Source organism: Rhyacophila brunnea, unplaced genomic scaffold (assembly GCF_057557595.1).
Source record: "Rhyacophila brunnea isolate RB1 unplaced genomic scaffold, BYU_Rbru_1.0 scaffold_13, whole genome shotgun sequence".
In the NCBI taxonomy this organism is placed as follows: domain Eukaryota; kingdom Metazoa; phylum Arthropoda; class Insecta; order Trichoptera; family Rhyacophilidae; genus Rhyacophila; species Rhyacophila brunnea.
Genome location: NW_028232785.1, coordinates 27,191,949 through 27,210,020, shown reverse-complemented (window position 1 = coordinate 27,210,020; position 18,072 = coordinate 27,191,949). Strand labels below are relative to the sequence as shown.

General features: G+C 35.0%; 2 protein-coding genes across 2 annotated transcripts in view; both read left to right on the top strand.

Moving 5' to 3' along the window:
* LOC147077112 (uncharacterized) overlaps positions 1–16,679 on the top strand; it is a 167,106-nt gene extending 150,427 nt beyond the window's left edge. The window contains exon 6 of the mRNA XM_085940723.1: positions 16,389–16,679. The gene's annotated coding sequence lies outside the window, so the exon portion shown is untranslated. The remainder of the gene's footprint in view (positions 1–16,388) is intronic.
* On the top strand, positions 508–11,179 carry LOC147077113 (uncharacterized). The gene is made up of 5 exons (XM_085940994.1): positions 508–776; positions 910–1,002; positions 3,727–3,906; positions 8,769–9,021; positions 11,163–11,179. The coding sequence occupies exons 1-5, from the start codon at positions 648–650 to the stop codon at positions 11,177–11,179; spliced, it is 672 nt and encodes a 223-aa protein (XP_085797120.1). The 5' UTR covers positions 508–647.
* Positions 16,680–18,072: the final 1,393 nt, after the last annotated feature.

The window sequence follows — 18,072 nt, the reverse complement described above, 5'->3', positions numbered from 1 at the left end:
ATGCTTTACTGATTTTTGAAAACGGGGATTTTTATTGAATGACCAATACGAAGAGGGCATATTATTTACAATTACGTCCTATCTCTGTTACGATACAAAATTCAAGATACGATGTGCTCGCTAAATTTTAGCTAAAATAAATTATACTGTCGATGTAGATATAAATATGGGTAGGTAGATGGTTAATAAAACGCATCTCGCACTCTGCAAACTATGATGTTTTTTTTTAATTTTTAAATTCCCTTTTGTATAATAATTATTATTTAAGTCCTAAACTATACATCCTTCTGTATAATAAAACCTTCTTGGCAATTTTTGAAAGAAGGGGTAACTTTAATCCAGACGATGTGTAAACAAATAATATATTATTGTGTCTATGACAGTTCATGTCTTGGCAACATTTTATGTCTCAATTATGCGACGCATTTTGTTACATCGTGTGCTACAACATAACGATGTATTCTCGTCCTGAAAAAGTCTAATTAAAACACATTGATGATTGTTAATATTTATATTTTAATATAATAGTGATCGCTAATTGCTGTGTTAATGATAACGTAAAAACAGCTATTAAAGCAATTGATAGTTTTTTATAACCTATTCTGACACGTGTCTCATTCTTGTGGTATAATTTATAATATTGTAAAATGGACATTAAAAACGAACCGGTAGACGTTGAGTCAGTTATAGAATATAATATTATGCCAAATATGAATTCGCTTTGTCCGGAAGGTCATCGATCATCGCCAGAACCTGTTGACGACAACACAGTTCATGTAATTTTGATAATGTTTAAAATTTATTTCTATCTATTGCATTAGCATTAGACAATGCTTATAACACTCATTGTCAGTCTTCGAAACGCTTTATTGAAATGGTACCTATACATACGTATTGGTTTGTTTGTAGGTTGATATCAAACCTGACGTCGGTGAGAGCTGTCATCCGTTTGACGAATTCGGAGTTTGCTTGACTGGGCCGCTGATAAATGATGATTCACAGGTGGGTACCTCACTTATTAATTGTATTGTAATAATATGAATACGTGTATTAATTTAGGCGCTATGTACCAAAATAATAAAAACTGACATTTTTATAGAAAAATGTTCTACATACCAACGCCAATAACTTCAACTATAGTCTAAAGCCCATATTCCATTGGCAGATTGCGTCTGGCCCGATCGTCTGCCACGACTGTCAAACTCTATTCTCTATGGTTTTCAAGGATCGTGAGCGATCGGGTCGAAAGTGGAAAATTTTCTATTATCCGTCGTGCGATCCTTTCATTATCAAGCGAAGATTGCCGAAAGCGTACGAAAATAGCCGAATATGCGCCTGAGTCATGCAAACGGTCGTTCATTTCATTCTACTGGTCGATTTCAACTGAACAACTACAAGATGGCGAAAACTTAAAAAATATATATGGAGTATCACCGAGGACACAGTCCTCGCCGAATAAATACACGCCAAAGATATAGTGTGGAACGTAAAAAAATCCGCCATATTCAATGGCGATCACGCTGTTCTTCAGTTAGCCAACTTTTGACCCAGTGTTTTCGTTTACGGCGAGTCCTGACCGCCTGAGCCAGTTGAAATATAGCCATACTCGCTACAATAAATTAGTCTTTGGATTATTCGCTTTCAATATTCGAATTACTCAATTGGTTTGGAGATTCAAGCTCGCCCAGTTATTCATGATGTAAATTAACAATAAGTATACAAACTTTCTATAAATGTCAAACGGCCGCATAAATTTTAACAGATCTGATGCTCGCTAGGTTTGACAGCTGACAGCTCAGTTTTGTTGACGTAAAATTGCGCGGGAATGCGTTCAGTGTAGCCACCAATCTAAGAAATATCTAGTTTTCACTCAACCTATATTTTTAATAATAGCAACACTAGTATTATTTTACCAATCAAATCAAGGACCAACGAGATTGAATCGTTGCGTGTAATTGCAAATAGCTAGCGACGACGGTTGGCGTCGATCGTTGGATCGGGTTGGGTCTGTGCGTCTGCCAATGGAATATGGCCTTAAGTGCCTCAAGCAAGTCAAAAAAATACAGCAAAATAATTAAACCTGTCGACGTTGTAAGTCCGTTGGCGTGTTTTATTTATAATGGTGTAAGCAGCACTGCAGTGGACAACGGCATTCAATATAAATAGCTGATGACGGTGTGTTGACATGAGTTCTTAATACCTAAAATTATAGAAGCTGCCGTGATTGCTTCACACTGTAAAACTACCTTTTTCAAAAGGTCTGCTTCATGAAATTTTACTGCAATGACTCGGTATTTTGTAACTACAAGCAATACTACTTTTTGGTACTTAGAGCCTTATTTAATACACGTGTTCATATTATAACGCGTGGCACAGGGGCGGCATTTTCAAGAAATAATGAATTGCTGTATACATTTTTATGTTATACATTCAGTTTACTGTCGTCAATGATCCTGTTGCCAAAGTGAATATTGAGAGACATTCCCAAATAATTATATTATGTTACATAATTATTCAATTATGAGTCCATTTTTTGCTCAGTATTAAATACTATTCCAATAAATAGACTAAAAAACAATATATTACTGGATCACTGTAATCGAACAGACTAGAAAATATCTAGGTACCTGCATATTATTAATAATTAGATTTGGTTTAGTAAAAATAACGTTAGAGGCAGTACACATCGTTTCATGTTGGCTCCATTCCTCAATTTCCTAAATAATTTATTGCACAAATTTGAAATATATATGTTTTTTTCTTTGTCTTTTTCTCTCTCATATACTTGTCATCTTTTCTCTCGCTTACTTTCGTGTCCGGACAAAATTATATGTATTTCTTACGTTCTAACATATTGATTTTACAATTTTACACATTATAATATGATATTTTATAGGTTATTATTACCATACTTTTCATAGCCTTTATTGCCGACTTTCGTTTCGTCCACGGTTTCCTGATCGATTCGCCTGATCATAACTTTTTGCACAAGGAACAAGTGGTCCACTTCCATACTATGTATGAATAAAAAAAAGTAGCAAGCAGAGTTTGATATTCTATAATGACTGAAGAGTATAAATAAGTTATTAGTTATTTTTGTTTAGAATCGACTGTCACATTGACAAACGTCCTAGTGTATTATGATATGATCATACACAGATGAAGTTTACTTACGTTGATCGTCACTTCCAATTATAAATAACACAGAACCACTAAATCAGATGAATTCCAAGGTTTCCAAGATACATTAAAATAATCTGAAAGAAGTCTGAAACTAAGAATACTCCGACAAGTGAACACGACAGACGAGTCAGTATGATCACTCTATATACAATGTCAGGTCATCCATAGAAAACGGGAGGGGCGGAAAGGTAGGACCAGTCGTGAAATGTATCGGCTTTCCTCTTCAGTTGGCAATGGCCAGTGACATTTGAAATTTTCATCTCAGCTAGTCAAGAGATCGGTGCATACAGTAAAGTTGTTGTCCTAGTTGACTGAGACCAGGGTATATGGTTAGGCTGCCAAATGCTTTATAGTGAGCGTCAGCGTAAGGCTGACGCCTGGGGTCGTGTGATACCATTATCATTTCTATCGTCATTTTTACTCTCATTTCTTTACTTAATGTCTGAAGATGGTGAAAATCAAAAACGTTAAAAAATATATCTCAAACGGAATAGTATTACACATAATTTATAATTTATAGCAACGATAATTTTGGTTTTCTAGGTTTCTACCAAGGGATTTTTTACAAGGCATCTCGAGACAGATGAGAGTCAACAATCTTCGCCTGATGAAATCCAAAAGAGGACGATGCAGTACTCAGAAGTGACGATAGATAAACCGAACATTAAAGAAGAAATCTTAAAACCAAAAACTCCTAAGGAACTTCGACTGATTCTGACAAGGGTAATACATTTCTCACGTATTTGATTTGCAGCATTTGTAGCGTAGTTTTCGATGCAGAAGTGCTCTAAAAAGTCACAAAATAATTCACACGGACGCAATTGCTGATCAGGGACTTAGTAATCCTAAATTATTTGAATTTTTAATTATGTTTAACATCCTCGCTTGCAGTTATAGCTATTGGCAGCGTTTTTAAGTTTTAAAACTAATGTACACAGGTAGTTACTAATACCTTTAGGAACTCACGTGTGTGTTGTAGAGTCCTTCCTTCGGGCATTTTTGATGTTTGGGGAGTGATGGACGCCATAACGGGCACAATTACTACAACACAGTAATTTAATTTGATGGCGCTCCGCGCAGAGCTGGGTAGATTTTCAAACTATACAAACATTGATTTTATTACATTTGATTCGAGGGGGCAGGCTTAGGAGGCGAGTTACTTTACTGTAGATTTCGTTAAGTGTATTCCAGGCCGGAAAACCCTTCCGCTAAAGCGGTCAGGTACATCCTTTGTGTGAGGTGACGCTGTCGAAGCGTGGAATGTTTTGCTTGATGTTAATTTATTTTATAATATTATTTAGTATTTACAGAGGTTGCGAACATTTGCAGGGCTGTTCATTTATGATTTGATATAGAATTCTGATGTGTGATTTGAGACATTCTTTGGGGGGGGGGGGGTATATTTGGTGACAATACCTACCTACCTAACATGTACTGTCAGACAGTCAACAGTGCCTAACAATTCAAAATGATTTGTGGCAAATAGCTACCGCAGATGTTCTTGATGAAGCCCCTTCTGTACGTCCGGTTTTGGCCACTTTTTCGAGCTCTGCTGGTCGTATACCTATCACAAATACCACGAACAGTGTTTGTTTCAATGGCGTCAATTATTATGTATGGCTTATCAACGTATACCAGCGACTTTACCTAGCTACACAGAAAATATTCCATATTTGTCAGATCGTTCGACTTTAGAAGCAAATTAACAGGTTCATATCATGAATTAAACCTATTTCAATAATTCGGTGGTTGCGGTCGTAGTATGATACGTAGTTTCATCCTGTTGATACCACATCTTGTCCGGATCAATGCCATCCATATTTGCAACAGCAACAAATATCATTGATCATTGTCCAGCGCCTAATGATCTTCATTGACCGTAGCGCGAGCTCCGGCCTCATGTTTTAAATAAATAAGTTTCGATGATGGCATCAGCATCTAAACCGCCCAAGCCAGTTCATTTTTTTTGATGTAATTGACTCTGTAGGGTTTCTTCAAGATTTAACTCCATGTGCGCCAATTTTGTTTATTAACAAACCCGTTTAGCCCAAAATGAGAGTCTTCGCACGAGTAAAAGATTATTTGGATAATTTTGAATCGCTGTTCGATCGTCACTCTATTCGTGATTTCCTGTCTAAATACTGATCATAAATATCAAAAAGTATGTGCAGTTTCACCGTTTAGATTGACAGTTAACCGTTCCGTAAGTTTTATCTAAGCAAACAATATAGGTACCTAAGAAAGGTAATGGTATTTTATGCGAATCGAGTCAGATGTTACGAAATCAGCGATTTGATGTTCTACCTATTTATAATATTTCACCTGCCATAAAATACAGTCGCAAATATCTTCTTCATTTTTAACGAGTGTAGTTACGTGCAGTGGTAAAAATTTTATCTTTAAAATAAGATGATCTTTGTGCACTTCTCCTAGCATGCAGCGTGTATTTATTTTATTTTAAGGACACGTGCTAACAACCCACACTCTACCGGGTCGTTAGTACTTTATTAAATCATGTGAAATTCAGAAGTATTCTACATTAAAAATATTAATATATATTAGGTACTGATCGAGGTTGTTTAAATAAATTTGAATATAAATTCTTTTATGTTTTTGTGACCTTGATTTCGCCCTTCAGCATTTTAGCGCCTGCTCCGCACACTCTTCAACGACACATTAAAACGGAATATAGTTAGTAACTATATGAAAATCAAATTTTTCCTCGAAAACTGTGCAAAACTGCTTCACCGTACCTACCATAAAGAAAATATATTAGAAATAAAGTTAGCACAGTTGCAGAGTAAACCTATACTGTTCAAAACAGTCCATTACTTTACCCAATATCGAGTTTACCATTCGGAACAATAATAATATATGTAGGTACCTAGTATTTTACCACAATTGTATCATAGTCTTGTGCATTTACTTTTGGATGCTACATGCACAGTCCTCCAAGCTTATCTAAATAACAGTCAAAAATGGTACTACGAACTACTATATGGACGCCATTTTGAAAACGTCGAATGACAGATTCTGTCCAGTAGCGAGTCTTGATTGAGTAATTTTCGACTGTGGCTCCTCTATTAATTCTTTAGATAAGTTTGGAGGTCTGTAGGTGCATTTTTTACCTACTTATGGATCATTCCGTAACATTTTCAATTTATTTATTTTACATATTGTGGACATTACAAATTATAAGTTTCAAGACGTTCACAGCATGACATTTAGAAACAAAGAAATATTATTAAAACAGTATTAAGTACATAAAAAAGAGATATATCAGTATCGACTTATTCTACAGAAGAAATGTGTAAATACATATAAAATATATATATATATATATATATAAAGTATAAAGAGGATTAACACAGGTTTTTGATTTGACAGCCCGCGCGGAACTAGATTTATTTACACTAAAGCATAGGCAAACATTGATAATATAACATCATTAATTACAACAGAGAACACACATTATTATTACGTGTCCATTGTCGTATCACTTTTAATTTATTCGGCGCCGACACTGGGGGTTAATTAATTTATTTGGGCACATTACCGGGATTAACACCGAAACGCTTTGTCAGATCTGCGGTTCGCTTTTAGGGTGGTTATATGGATTATTATTAACACAATTACATATAGGGCTCCACTGATTTACTATAATATTGAGACAATCGAGGCTATGCATTTCGCGTTGAGAACAGTCGGCCGAACCGCGACGGCCACGTGGTCCGGCCCTCGTTCTACTTTTGCGGGAGAATTGGTACTGTCCGATTATCTTATTTTTGAAAAATGCATCCCTTCTAATGGATGGCGAAACATGCAATGCGAGGCAAAGGGAGGGTTTGGCTAGCTAACGGGACTTTGACTTAGGGTTTTTAAATGGCCTCGCTATCAACCGCTTCAGGTATAATTCCCTGCTCTCGACTACGCGTCATCCAGCTGACGAAGTGCGTTTTGCGATAATATTATTTTGTAAGGCAGGGCTTTTCAAACCTTTCGTTAGGGGTGTGTCGATATTTTTGGTTACATTACTGATTTGGAATTTGAAACCTTTTCGTGCTAGGGGTTTCGTTTGATAACAATAGGTACAAGGATATACACCGGATGAGTTAAGCAGACCATATTTTAGGAATTTGTAAAATAACGTCCACCTATACTCATCCTCACGTAGATGGAATATATCAACATCCGAAGCGATTTGGTTGAACAGAGTTATTGCACTCCCAATTGGCATCACAGTTCTGCTCCTCGGGAGAACAAACATCTTATGCTCCCGATTTCTAAGATAATTATCGGGGACAACAAGTCAATACTACTAAGAATGGCAGAGTTCTCATTCACACCACGTATAAGTCGAAAAAAATACCTGGCCAAATATTGAAATATATTGGTATGTAAGCATACCTAAGAGAAAGTCAGTTGGATAAAGCCACGGATAATATTCATATAACCTCAAATAAAGAAGTCTCAAAAGTTTCTTTTGAATTCGCTCCACCATAAGGTCATATTTCAACTGATGCGGAGCCCAAACAATCGACCCACTCTAAAGCCAGCTTCTCACTAAGGAATTATAAAGAATTTTAATACAGTAACATCTGAAAAGACCCGGGAAGTACGCAAGACGAAGCCCAACATTTGTAGCGCCTTTTTAGAAATGATAGCTAAATGACAACTTACTGTCGAACGTGATGCCAAGATCCCTTACAGATGGTATTCGCGAAAGAACTTTGCCATGCATCGAATATTGAAAAAATAATACTCGCGAGCCTCTGGTAAATGATTAAATAAAGCATTTTTCAATATTAAAGTCCAGTGTGTTACGCCTGCACCAATCTAATATACTATTATCTATATCAAGTTGGAGTTGACGACAATCGTCCAAGGTCACAACTTCCATGAAGAGTTTCAGCTCATCAGCGAACAACAAAAACAGCATTTTTAATGACCATTGCTATGTCATTTATAAAAATCGTAAATAGTTTTAGACCCAAGTTTGAGCCCTGAGGGACACCAGAAAATGTATTTAACGTCTGTGACTGATAGATGCCATATGATACGTATTGTTGACGATTCCTAAAATAGCTCCCGAATAACTTCAGAAAACGATCGGACAATCGAATTAGTTGGAGTTTTGCCAACAGGATGTCGTGATCGACTCTGTCACACGCTTTTGAGAAGTCATTGTAGGAACAGTCAACCTGATGGCCTCTATCTAGTGCTGACGACACATAATCTACAAACACCATCAGGTTAGTTTCCGTTAATCGGCCAACTCTAAATCCATGCTGCTCATTCTCAATTTTTGGATAAATCATGTTATGCATGATCATCTCAAGAACTTTTGCGGGTGCCGAGAGAACAGCCACCGGCCTGTAGTCCTCCACTGATGACTCGGTACCACTCTTATGGATTGGAGTAACCTTTGACTTCTTCCACAATTCGGGAAAGATACCCGTCTCCATCACAAGATTACTTATTGTTTATGTATTTAATACCTTTCCTTCCATTGTCGTTTCTTAATATCAATTCACTCTTACTTCATTATTCAACAATGTCTGAAGATGCTGTAATGGTTTTTCTAGGTCTCTACTAAGGAACTTTTCACGAAGCATAACGTTACGGATAGAAGTCAACAATCTTCACGTGATGGAATCCATGAGGGAACGATACAGTATTCAGAAGTGACGATAGATGTGCAAAACGTTAAACAAGAAATGTTAGGACTAAATACTCCTAAGGAACTTCGACTTATTCTGAGAAGAACAAAACATTTGTCACGTAATTGGATTTGCAGTATTTGTAACGCAGTTTTTGGCTGCGGAAGTGCTCTGAAAAGTCATAAAATGGTTCATACAGAAATAATGATTGATCACAGTCAAGACAATGTATTCTCGCGACTTGGTTATCTCAAAGCACGTAAACTGAAACAAACCGGTAAAAAACCTTATAAATGCATTGAATGTACATATAAATCCTTGTATCTTGGGGATCTTAATAAACATAAAATGACACACACTGGTGAAAAACCTTATAAATGCAATGTATGTTCATATAGATGCTCGGAAACTAGTAATCTTAAAAGACATACGATGACACATACTGGTGAAAAACCTTTTAAATGCGATGTGTGTTCATATAGATGCTCGCGACTTAGCCATCTTAAAACTCATAAAATGACACATACTCGTGAACAACCTTATAAATGCAAGGTTTGCACATATAGATGCTCGCAACTTGCTAATCTTAAAAGACATACAATGACACATACTGGCGAAAAACCTTATGAATGCAATATTTGCGCATATAGAGCCTCGGAGTCTGGTTATCTTAAAAAACATAAAATGACGCATACTGGTGAGAAACTGCATAAATGAAATGAATGCTCATATAAATGCTTGCAGCCAAGTTATCTTAAGAAGCATAAAAGGACACATACTGGTGAAAAACCTTATAAATGCAATTTGTGTTCATATATATGCTCGCTGTCGAGTACTCTCAAAGCACATAAAATGACACACACTGGTGAAAAACCTTATAAATGCAATGTATGCTCATATAAATGCACGCAAACTATTCATCTTAAGAGACATAAAATGACACACACTGGTGAAAAACCTTATAAATGCAAGGTGTGTTCATATAGATGCGCCCGACCTAGTAGTCTTAAAATACATGAAATGAGACATGCTGGTAAATAACCTTTTAAATACAATATATAATAATAATATGCTGGTGATACTTTTCGCATTCTTGAATAGTTACCTCCCAGTGTGCCCCTTGGGAGGTGGCTCTCTCTGATCTCAATCTGATTCCTTTACTCACTTGATAAACTAACCGTATGCCCAAATTCCTTCATTGGTTAAATTAATTATTTTCGGGAATAAGTCCCACGACTTATGCTTTCGAAACTATTTGTGTAAGACGTGGATGAAAAACCAAGTAATGTGGAATGAAAGATGATGAATGCGATTGATTGAGTGTAAATTTGTATAAATAAGATCAGAAGACTATAAATAACATGTAAATAATTGAAAATAGGATTGTATAAAGATTGTTTTTAAAAATTTGTTAGAATGAAGAATAAAAATGTACTTATTGACTGTGCTATGCAAAAGGGCGATATGAAGAATAATATACTCGATGTTAGAATAAGATTTTTATAATAGTAATTTTATAAGACAATTCTTTACATAATCTTTCGGATTCTTTCCTTATGATAAAGATAATAAAATAAATTTTCCGACTCGTGTTCTTCTGGGTATGCTATCAATGTAGGCCCAGTCCACCCGAAGAGTGATTGCTCTTTTAAAGCATTTCTTTTTATTTATTCGTGGGTTCATTTACAATCCGTATATACTGGCAAATATTACTTTTCATGTTCCCACCAATATTACTCGTAACACCACGGTCTTCATGATACCTCGTCGCAGAACAGGTGTGATGTTTCATGTTGCTGTGTATCGTGCGATTAACTTATTTGATGGCACCATTAAGGTTGATTAATTTTTTTTAACTATGTCATGTTTGTGGACTTGTTAAATAGGTTAGATTTATAATTGTATTTAGCATTTTACTCAAATATTTACATAAGCATATACTGTATTTTCAACTTTCTGGTTATACTGGTTATCATTTTGTAATTAAGTCATTTTTATAATTTTTTATAAATTGTATTAATGTATAATTGTAATATGGCGCATTGGCCAAATAAAAAAATTAAATAAATAATACAGGATGTACGCCGGGAAGGTTTGCTTAATTTTTGTATAATTATGGAATATGAAAACAAAATGGTTTCATGCTAATAAATGTTTTATTGAATATTGGGATTACGTATGGAAGACAACGTCAGCTAAATGTCCGCCTCTGTTAGCCTTGTAGTTTCGGTCTCTTTTTACAACATATTTCAAACATTTTAATTCGGTATTTCAATAATTTTGTTACAAATGTGTTTTTGTGTTGCTTAAATGTTTCAGGTTTTTTGGGACCTTAGGCACCTTGCCTTTAGATATCCCCAAAAAAAGAAGTCAGGGGCTGTTAAATCTGGCAACCGTGGGACCAGGGTAATCGCCATCACCATGTTATATAATTTCTTGTGGAAACATCTTTCAGTAATGCCATTGTAACATTAGCTTTATGCTACGTTGCACAATTTTGTTGGAACTGTATGATGTAAATGTGACTGATCAATAATTTGAGGATTTTGTAATGCCCAGGAACGGGTTTCATCACTCATAATGATTTTTTCTTGAATATCAGGGTTATCATGAGCAAGCTGGACCAACTTATTGGCATTTATGTACGGCGTAGAAAACGGTCTTACGGAAGAAGCTCTTGTGTCAACTGAATTTTAAATAAATACAAATGCCAAGTTTTATCCATAATTTCCCACAAAGTTGTTTTAAGTCCAATTCCTTGGACACGGTGTCGAATTGAGGGTGATGTTGGTTTGAACTCTTTCGATGATAGCTGAAATATTTTCAGCTGATCTTCTCGTACGTTGTGGCCCAGGTGTATTGAATAAATTTGCTAGGTACGTCCATACTTCACAACTCCTAAGTTTGAACTGTCAAAATTCATGTTCACCAAAATGGCGTCCAAACAAAGTAGTAAACCTTCCCGGCGAACATCCTGTATTAAGACAATGCACATGTGTGTAAATTATATATTAGAATACTTTTAGAGGAGAGTGTCACTAGATATAATTTTAATACATATTCAAAAATTTTAATTTAGGTTCAAGCGATAACTGTAAGTATTTCATATTGTAATCATTAGGCTTAGGATTCTTAGTTATTTAAAAAAATTAAATTGAGTGGCCCCACAACAAAATATCAAAAATATCTATCTGTTTCAGACAATTTTGAAATATGTAAGCCCTATTTTTCAATATTTTTCGATTATTACATATTTTAGGTTTAATCACATATTTTAACATAAACACAAAATTAATTAACACTAGTAAACACAATTTAAATGTTAGAATCATCTACAAAGTCACTAAGTAAAAATCCATTGACATCGTGTTCTAATAATATATTCTAAAAGTTTCAAATATCTAGCTAGTCAGGAAGTTAGTAAAAAATCGATTGTAAGATTTGTACCGGATAAACAACCACTAGACAAATAAGAATACGACCTAATAAAATCAATTCGGCAAAACGTTATTGACATTTAGGAAATTACCTGTATATTATATAATACCAATAAAACATGTTGCGAGTTACTTAAATCTTTATTGTATTAGTTTTAAAAAAAAACTATTGTATATCTTATAGTAGATAAATACCTCTTACTATGAACGGAAGCCATCTTATTCTATAAAAGGACATTATCTTTAGCAATTTGTACGCTGTATGAATAATGATTATTATGAAACTGCACTTTGTCAAATAGTATTAAGATTTATTAGCTTATCACTAGAAATCAGTTAATAATTTTCTATATTATAAATAACCGATATCATTTCGCGTTTAGTCAACACCCACGATAATGAAATATTAATTTTCCAGAAATGCGGTAGGTAGCAAAATTATTTTATCTCACTGACTTAAATTGGAGTACACGTCATAAATCAAAATATCTTACCTACATTGTATTATATTTCTTATTCCCATTTTAAATTTAGAAAATTACAGGCATACATACGAAATTTCTAAATAATATGATACTAAACATATAATTAAAGGAGTGAACAGTAAGCTGCAGCGTCTATAATAACGAACCATAATTGAAATCTGTAATTGCTTTCTACTCAAACCAATATGATGTCATTTTACCCGGTCGTACCTTCGATATTCTGGAACTTACGCATGGTGAAAACGATTAACACGGTTAAAGTTGTTTTATGCCGTCGCTCCATTGGCACGCAAGTCAGACAATTTACAGGTCTTCGGACTTTTTTTTTGCGAGGAGCACCCCAGATCTGCGGACTTTTTAATCTGCAGACCAGGCTCGTTGGATTTCAAACATGTTTGATATTTTACTTCGATTTGTCAGACTTCGTCCGTCGATCAGTATGCCATTTCGATTTGATATTAATACGCTATCATTCAGACCGAAAAAATCCCAATTGTTTAAAACATTTTCATTGATTAATTTGTTCAATTAAACATTAGAAAATGGGAGATTAATCAATTATTTTTTTATTTGTATTTATGAAATTCATAACAGAAAATGTAAAACTTGTGTTGTTTTCACTACTATATTATTTTATGCAAGCCTACATTTAAATAACACAAAATTATAGGATTATCAAAAGACATTACGATAATCGCAAATTTTGACTTTTAACAGGTCGACTTTTTTATTCGTTCGTTGATCAGTAGCAGAGCATAGATAAATCGGACGACTTATTGTCCTCAAACTTTTGGCTCGCCAATGGAGCGCTGGTATTTTTAAAGCATTAGTTCATACCTACTAAACTAAGCTTTGGGTTCATTTTAAGTACCTAAACTAAATATATTGCCGGGGCGCAAATGATTTGAGTGAAGATGACGTATACGTTGCACAGTGCCTGTATTATCGCCTATTGGCAATATGGGCACATCGGTTTATGGTTTGCATTACATTAGGTGAGCGATATTATTAAAAACGAAAGAAGAAGAAAAAATATGATTTACGATGTTTATAGCAATGTAAGCAGTGCGGTGCACTTGTATGATGTTAGACCATCCGCCGCTCCTCCAAATCACTATTGATTTCAATAATGAAGATCTGGTGGATGTATGAGGTTGAAAGTCTAAGCGTCGGTTAGAAATTGAAGTAATAGGTATCTACTTTGATTTAGTAAAACAAAACGTTACGCAATTTCCATTATGCGATATCACGCATCGGGAATTTATAGCAATATGACCTTTATTGTAATGGCGTTAGAGCAGTGTTTCAAATGTCAATGTTCATTTGAGCGAACCCGTTCGAACCGAACCATTCGTAGACCCAACAAAAAGCATCAGGAATTTATAGCAATATCACCTTTATTGTAATGGCGTTAGAACAGATTATGCCATTCGGCAGACCCGACAATAAAGTGAGTGTCATTTTTTTCCCAGATGATTCGTCCATATTAATGTCATTGACTAACGGTGACAAAGGAAAGTACCTGCCTGCACCCAAGGGCATTTATGGTCGCTCACTCCGACGTAGAAATTACCATAATTTGTTCGAAAGTTTGTCAAGTAACTTCCTCCCACGCCGCGGCGCGAGGGGTGAAGCCCCCTTTGCAAAATAGTTTTATGGACAGTTCAAACCTACCTACGATGAAGAAATAACACAAAAAAGTGTCGCGCCCGCGTGGCGCGAGCCGCACAATCACGTAATCAATCGTGCCCCTAGCCAATTTTTAAATCAATTTTTAATTATCAATAAATATTGTAATACATAACAGGTGCCCGTGAAATTTAACCAAAAGTGAATACCACAATGTATCTAATTAAAAATGTGCCTAATCTACGATCTTCGTTGAAACCTATATTGTAAAATTATCAATGTTTATCCTAATGTAATTAAAACCGATGTTTGTATAATTTAGTATAATTAAACATCTCCGCGCGGAGGTTTTGAGTCTAAAGTTTCTGTGTTATAATTATGTCCTATGATGTCACACATTTCCCCCAACTTGAAGTGATGCTGGATGAAGGGTCTACCAAGATACATGTGAGTCCTTCTTCGCGGTATTAATACCTATAAGTATTTAAATACTTATTTACTTTTTATTACTTAATTGAAATCAACGAAAGCTTAATTTCACATGGGATATTGGTGTTACTTAATATGTAATTTGTAGTCAAAGCATTCATATAATATTATTATACATTATAATGTGAAATAAAATTGTCAGCCAGTATTTTAGCCGACCCTAAACGAAGCGTTACCCGCCTTCTTCCATGGGACGTCACTGTAAACTGCACTCAAAATGCAAAATTCAACGAAGTGGAGCGCTCGATCTTTTTCCGCTCCATTTCGAGCCCTGCACAGTATGTGACCTATGGATAAGCATCCTGCCAGTAGCTATAGCTCCTAGTTAAGTAGGTATTCACAGTAAAACTAGGAATAAATATAATACGGAATGTCCGCGCATAGGGAATGTACCCAAGAAAGTAAAGAGGACATGGTGGAATCGACGAAGAGCATTAGCGGGATAAAACCGGAAGTTAATGGCACCGCCTAATGGTTGACTTTCTGAACTTAAAAGCAAATAGTCAAGTGCAGGCGTATCATACAAACAGGATGCGAAATGCAGTCTGCAGCACATGGTTAGTGGTTACTATCGGAGATTGTTATTATATTGAAAATTAAATTATTATATAACCCCTTTGCTCTGATAACAATTTGGTATGGACCCTCGAATACTATTTTTCTATGTGCTAGCACCATGTAGTACCTAAGTATAGCATAAACCACCTACTTTTGCATACTTTTCAAGACTTTTATTTTGTTAACTGTCAATTCATGGTGGAACTGCATTGTATTGTTGTTTAATTTAATAAAACGCATTTTTTTGAAGCACATATTCCACTTTTATACAATAAATTGGGACCGGTTTCGTCCGCCTCAGAGGGACATTTTCAACTAATTAATATTTTACTATTTAATATTTGGGATTGTTATAACATAACTTTATATATTGTACATTATTTATTATTTTAATTTTTATTTAATTTTGACACATATTTTTTTGGTTGTATTTGTTTTTGTATTCGATCTCATTTCAATTGATAATATTGTTTATGTTTATTGACATTTTCAACTGAATACAATTATTTAGATATGTTATTCCTAAATTAATTTAAATTACTAATCTTAGATTCGACTATATCCATGAAGAAATCTGCCAAAATAGGTGATACGGGACTACCCATTGCCAATTATTTACATTGCCATTACCCATTTGTAAATATTTTTAAATAATTTGTTTAGTGCCTCTAATGTAGTATGAAATATTAATGTTATCATTCATCATTAATTTAAAATTAATTTGCTATTGGGAAGGTATTATTGGACGGGTAATTTATGTACCTATTGTTATAGTATTTTTGTCGCTTTGGATTTTATTTGATAAATATTGTTTATTAAAAAAATGTTTTCAGTTGAAAATGTCTCTCTGATGCGGACGAAACCGGTCCAAATTTATTGATTTAAAATGGAATAAGTACAACAAAAAAATGCGTTTTATTAGATTATACAACAATAGTTTAAGACAGTACTTCAGTGAAACGGCAATAATTTTCAACTATAGGTGCGACGAAATTTTGGACTCGCTGGCATTCGGAGAGCGAACGATGAGCTGTGAACACGTGAATTTGTTTCGTGATGGCGACGGGGGGTACTAATTCTTACATCGTATAAAGATGACGATAAAAAGCGTTACCCATTTACTTGAAAAAGAAAACATGTCAATGAATATATTATTATTGTTACTGATAGAACAATAAACAGAACATTTAATGGACGCATGTTGGATTTATATGACAAATTATATTTCGTTCGGCATGCGTCATTTGCACAATCCGCACATCGTCTAGCCACGATCTTTTTTTTAGACCATGCCTCAACTCAGGTATAGCCTTAATAAATGGCAGATGAAGGTGACTGATTACCTACGTAAGTTAGTAAAGCCTCAATTACATTGAGGTTCTTTACGAGCTGTTTATTGGCGAATTTACAATCTGCCTGTAAAGACGCCCAGTGTAATCATCGAATAAGCTAATAAGCAGGTTGTAAACACTCTACCAATAAAAGTTGACCAGTTTTCAACTTTTCTCGGTAGATTGCTTACAATCTGCTTGTTAGCTTGTTCAATGATGACACTCGGTGACTTTACAGGCAGATTATAAATTTCCCAGCAAGCAGCTCGTAAAGTAGCTCAATGTAATTGATGCATGAGTAGCAATCGTTAAAAGCCGAAATCGGCCGCTATATTTATTTTTACTAGATAGACTAGATAAATGATGATTATTAAGGTAATAATAATATTTTTGAGTCTTTTCTATAGCAGTGATTCAGTAATACATTGTTTTCTTAGTCTGTTGCTTACCAGAATAGTAATTGCTACTGAGCAAAAAAATGAATCGTTATTGTATATCCGTTATCTAAGGATTTGGTATTATCTCAACATTTCCTTGGCTACGGATCATTGACATCAGTAAACTAAATTAGTTAAACGAAACTGTATTCGGCGATTCATTGTGTCTTAAAAATGACGCCCCTATGACACCCACGGTAGCAGCACGGCTTAAGCGTTGGACTATCACGCCGTGGGTCCCATCCTGGGTCTGGCAAGTACACATACTGTTTTTGAATTTGCGTGAGAGTCAGGGTATGGACCTAATAGGTTAAGCAAGTGGCTGACATCCATTTCTCGTAAAAAAAACTGTTAATACAAACCTCTACTCTGTGGAGGCCCGGAGGATCGGACATGGTCGAAAGAAAAAAAAATGTCACGCATTATAATATTATTACAATATAATAATTAAAAAGTGAGGTACCCACCTGTGAATCATCATTTAACAGCGGCCCAGTCGAGCAATCACCGAATTCTTCAAACGGATGACAGTTTTCATCGACGTCTGGTTTGACATCAACCTACAAACAAACCAATAATTAGTGGGTATACATTTTCAACAGAACGTTTCAAAGACAGAATAATAGTGTAAAATACATTTTCTAATGTAATAGGTATTAATAATTAAACATTACGAAAATAACCTTAATTGTGGTATCGTCAACAAGTTCTGGTGATGATCGATGACCTTCCAGACAAAGCGAATGGCTATTAAAATCTATAACACTGTGCAGTATTGCGCTATCTGACTCAACAGTTCACTTTTAATGTAAATTTTTACAATAATAATAAATAATACGATAGTGAGACAAGTCGTGTCACAG

Bases quoted from the DNA above. Each gene is read 5' to 3' on its own strand.
- LOC147077113 (XM_085940994.1), top strand. From the start codon at position 648: ATGGACATTAAAAACGAACCGGTAGACGTTGAGTCAGTTATAGAATAT. The intron at 777-909 runs GTAATTTTGATA...GTTTGTTTGTAG, and splicing joins TTGACGACAACACAGTTCAT to GTTGATATCAAACCTGACGT. The intron at 1,003-3,726 runs GTGGGTACCTCA...TTGGTTTTCTAG, and splicing joins TGATAAATGATGATTCACAG to GTTTCTACCAAGGGATTTTT.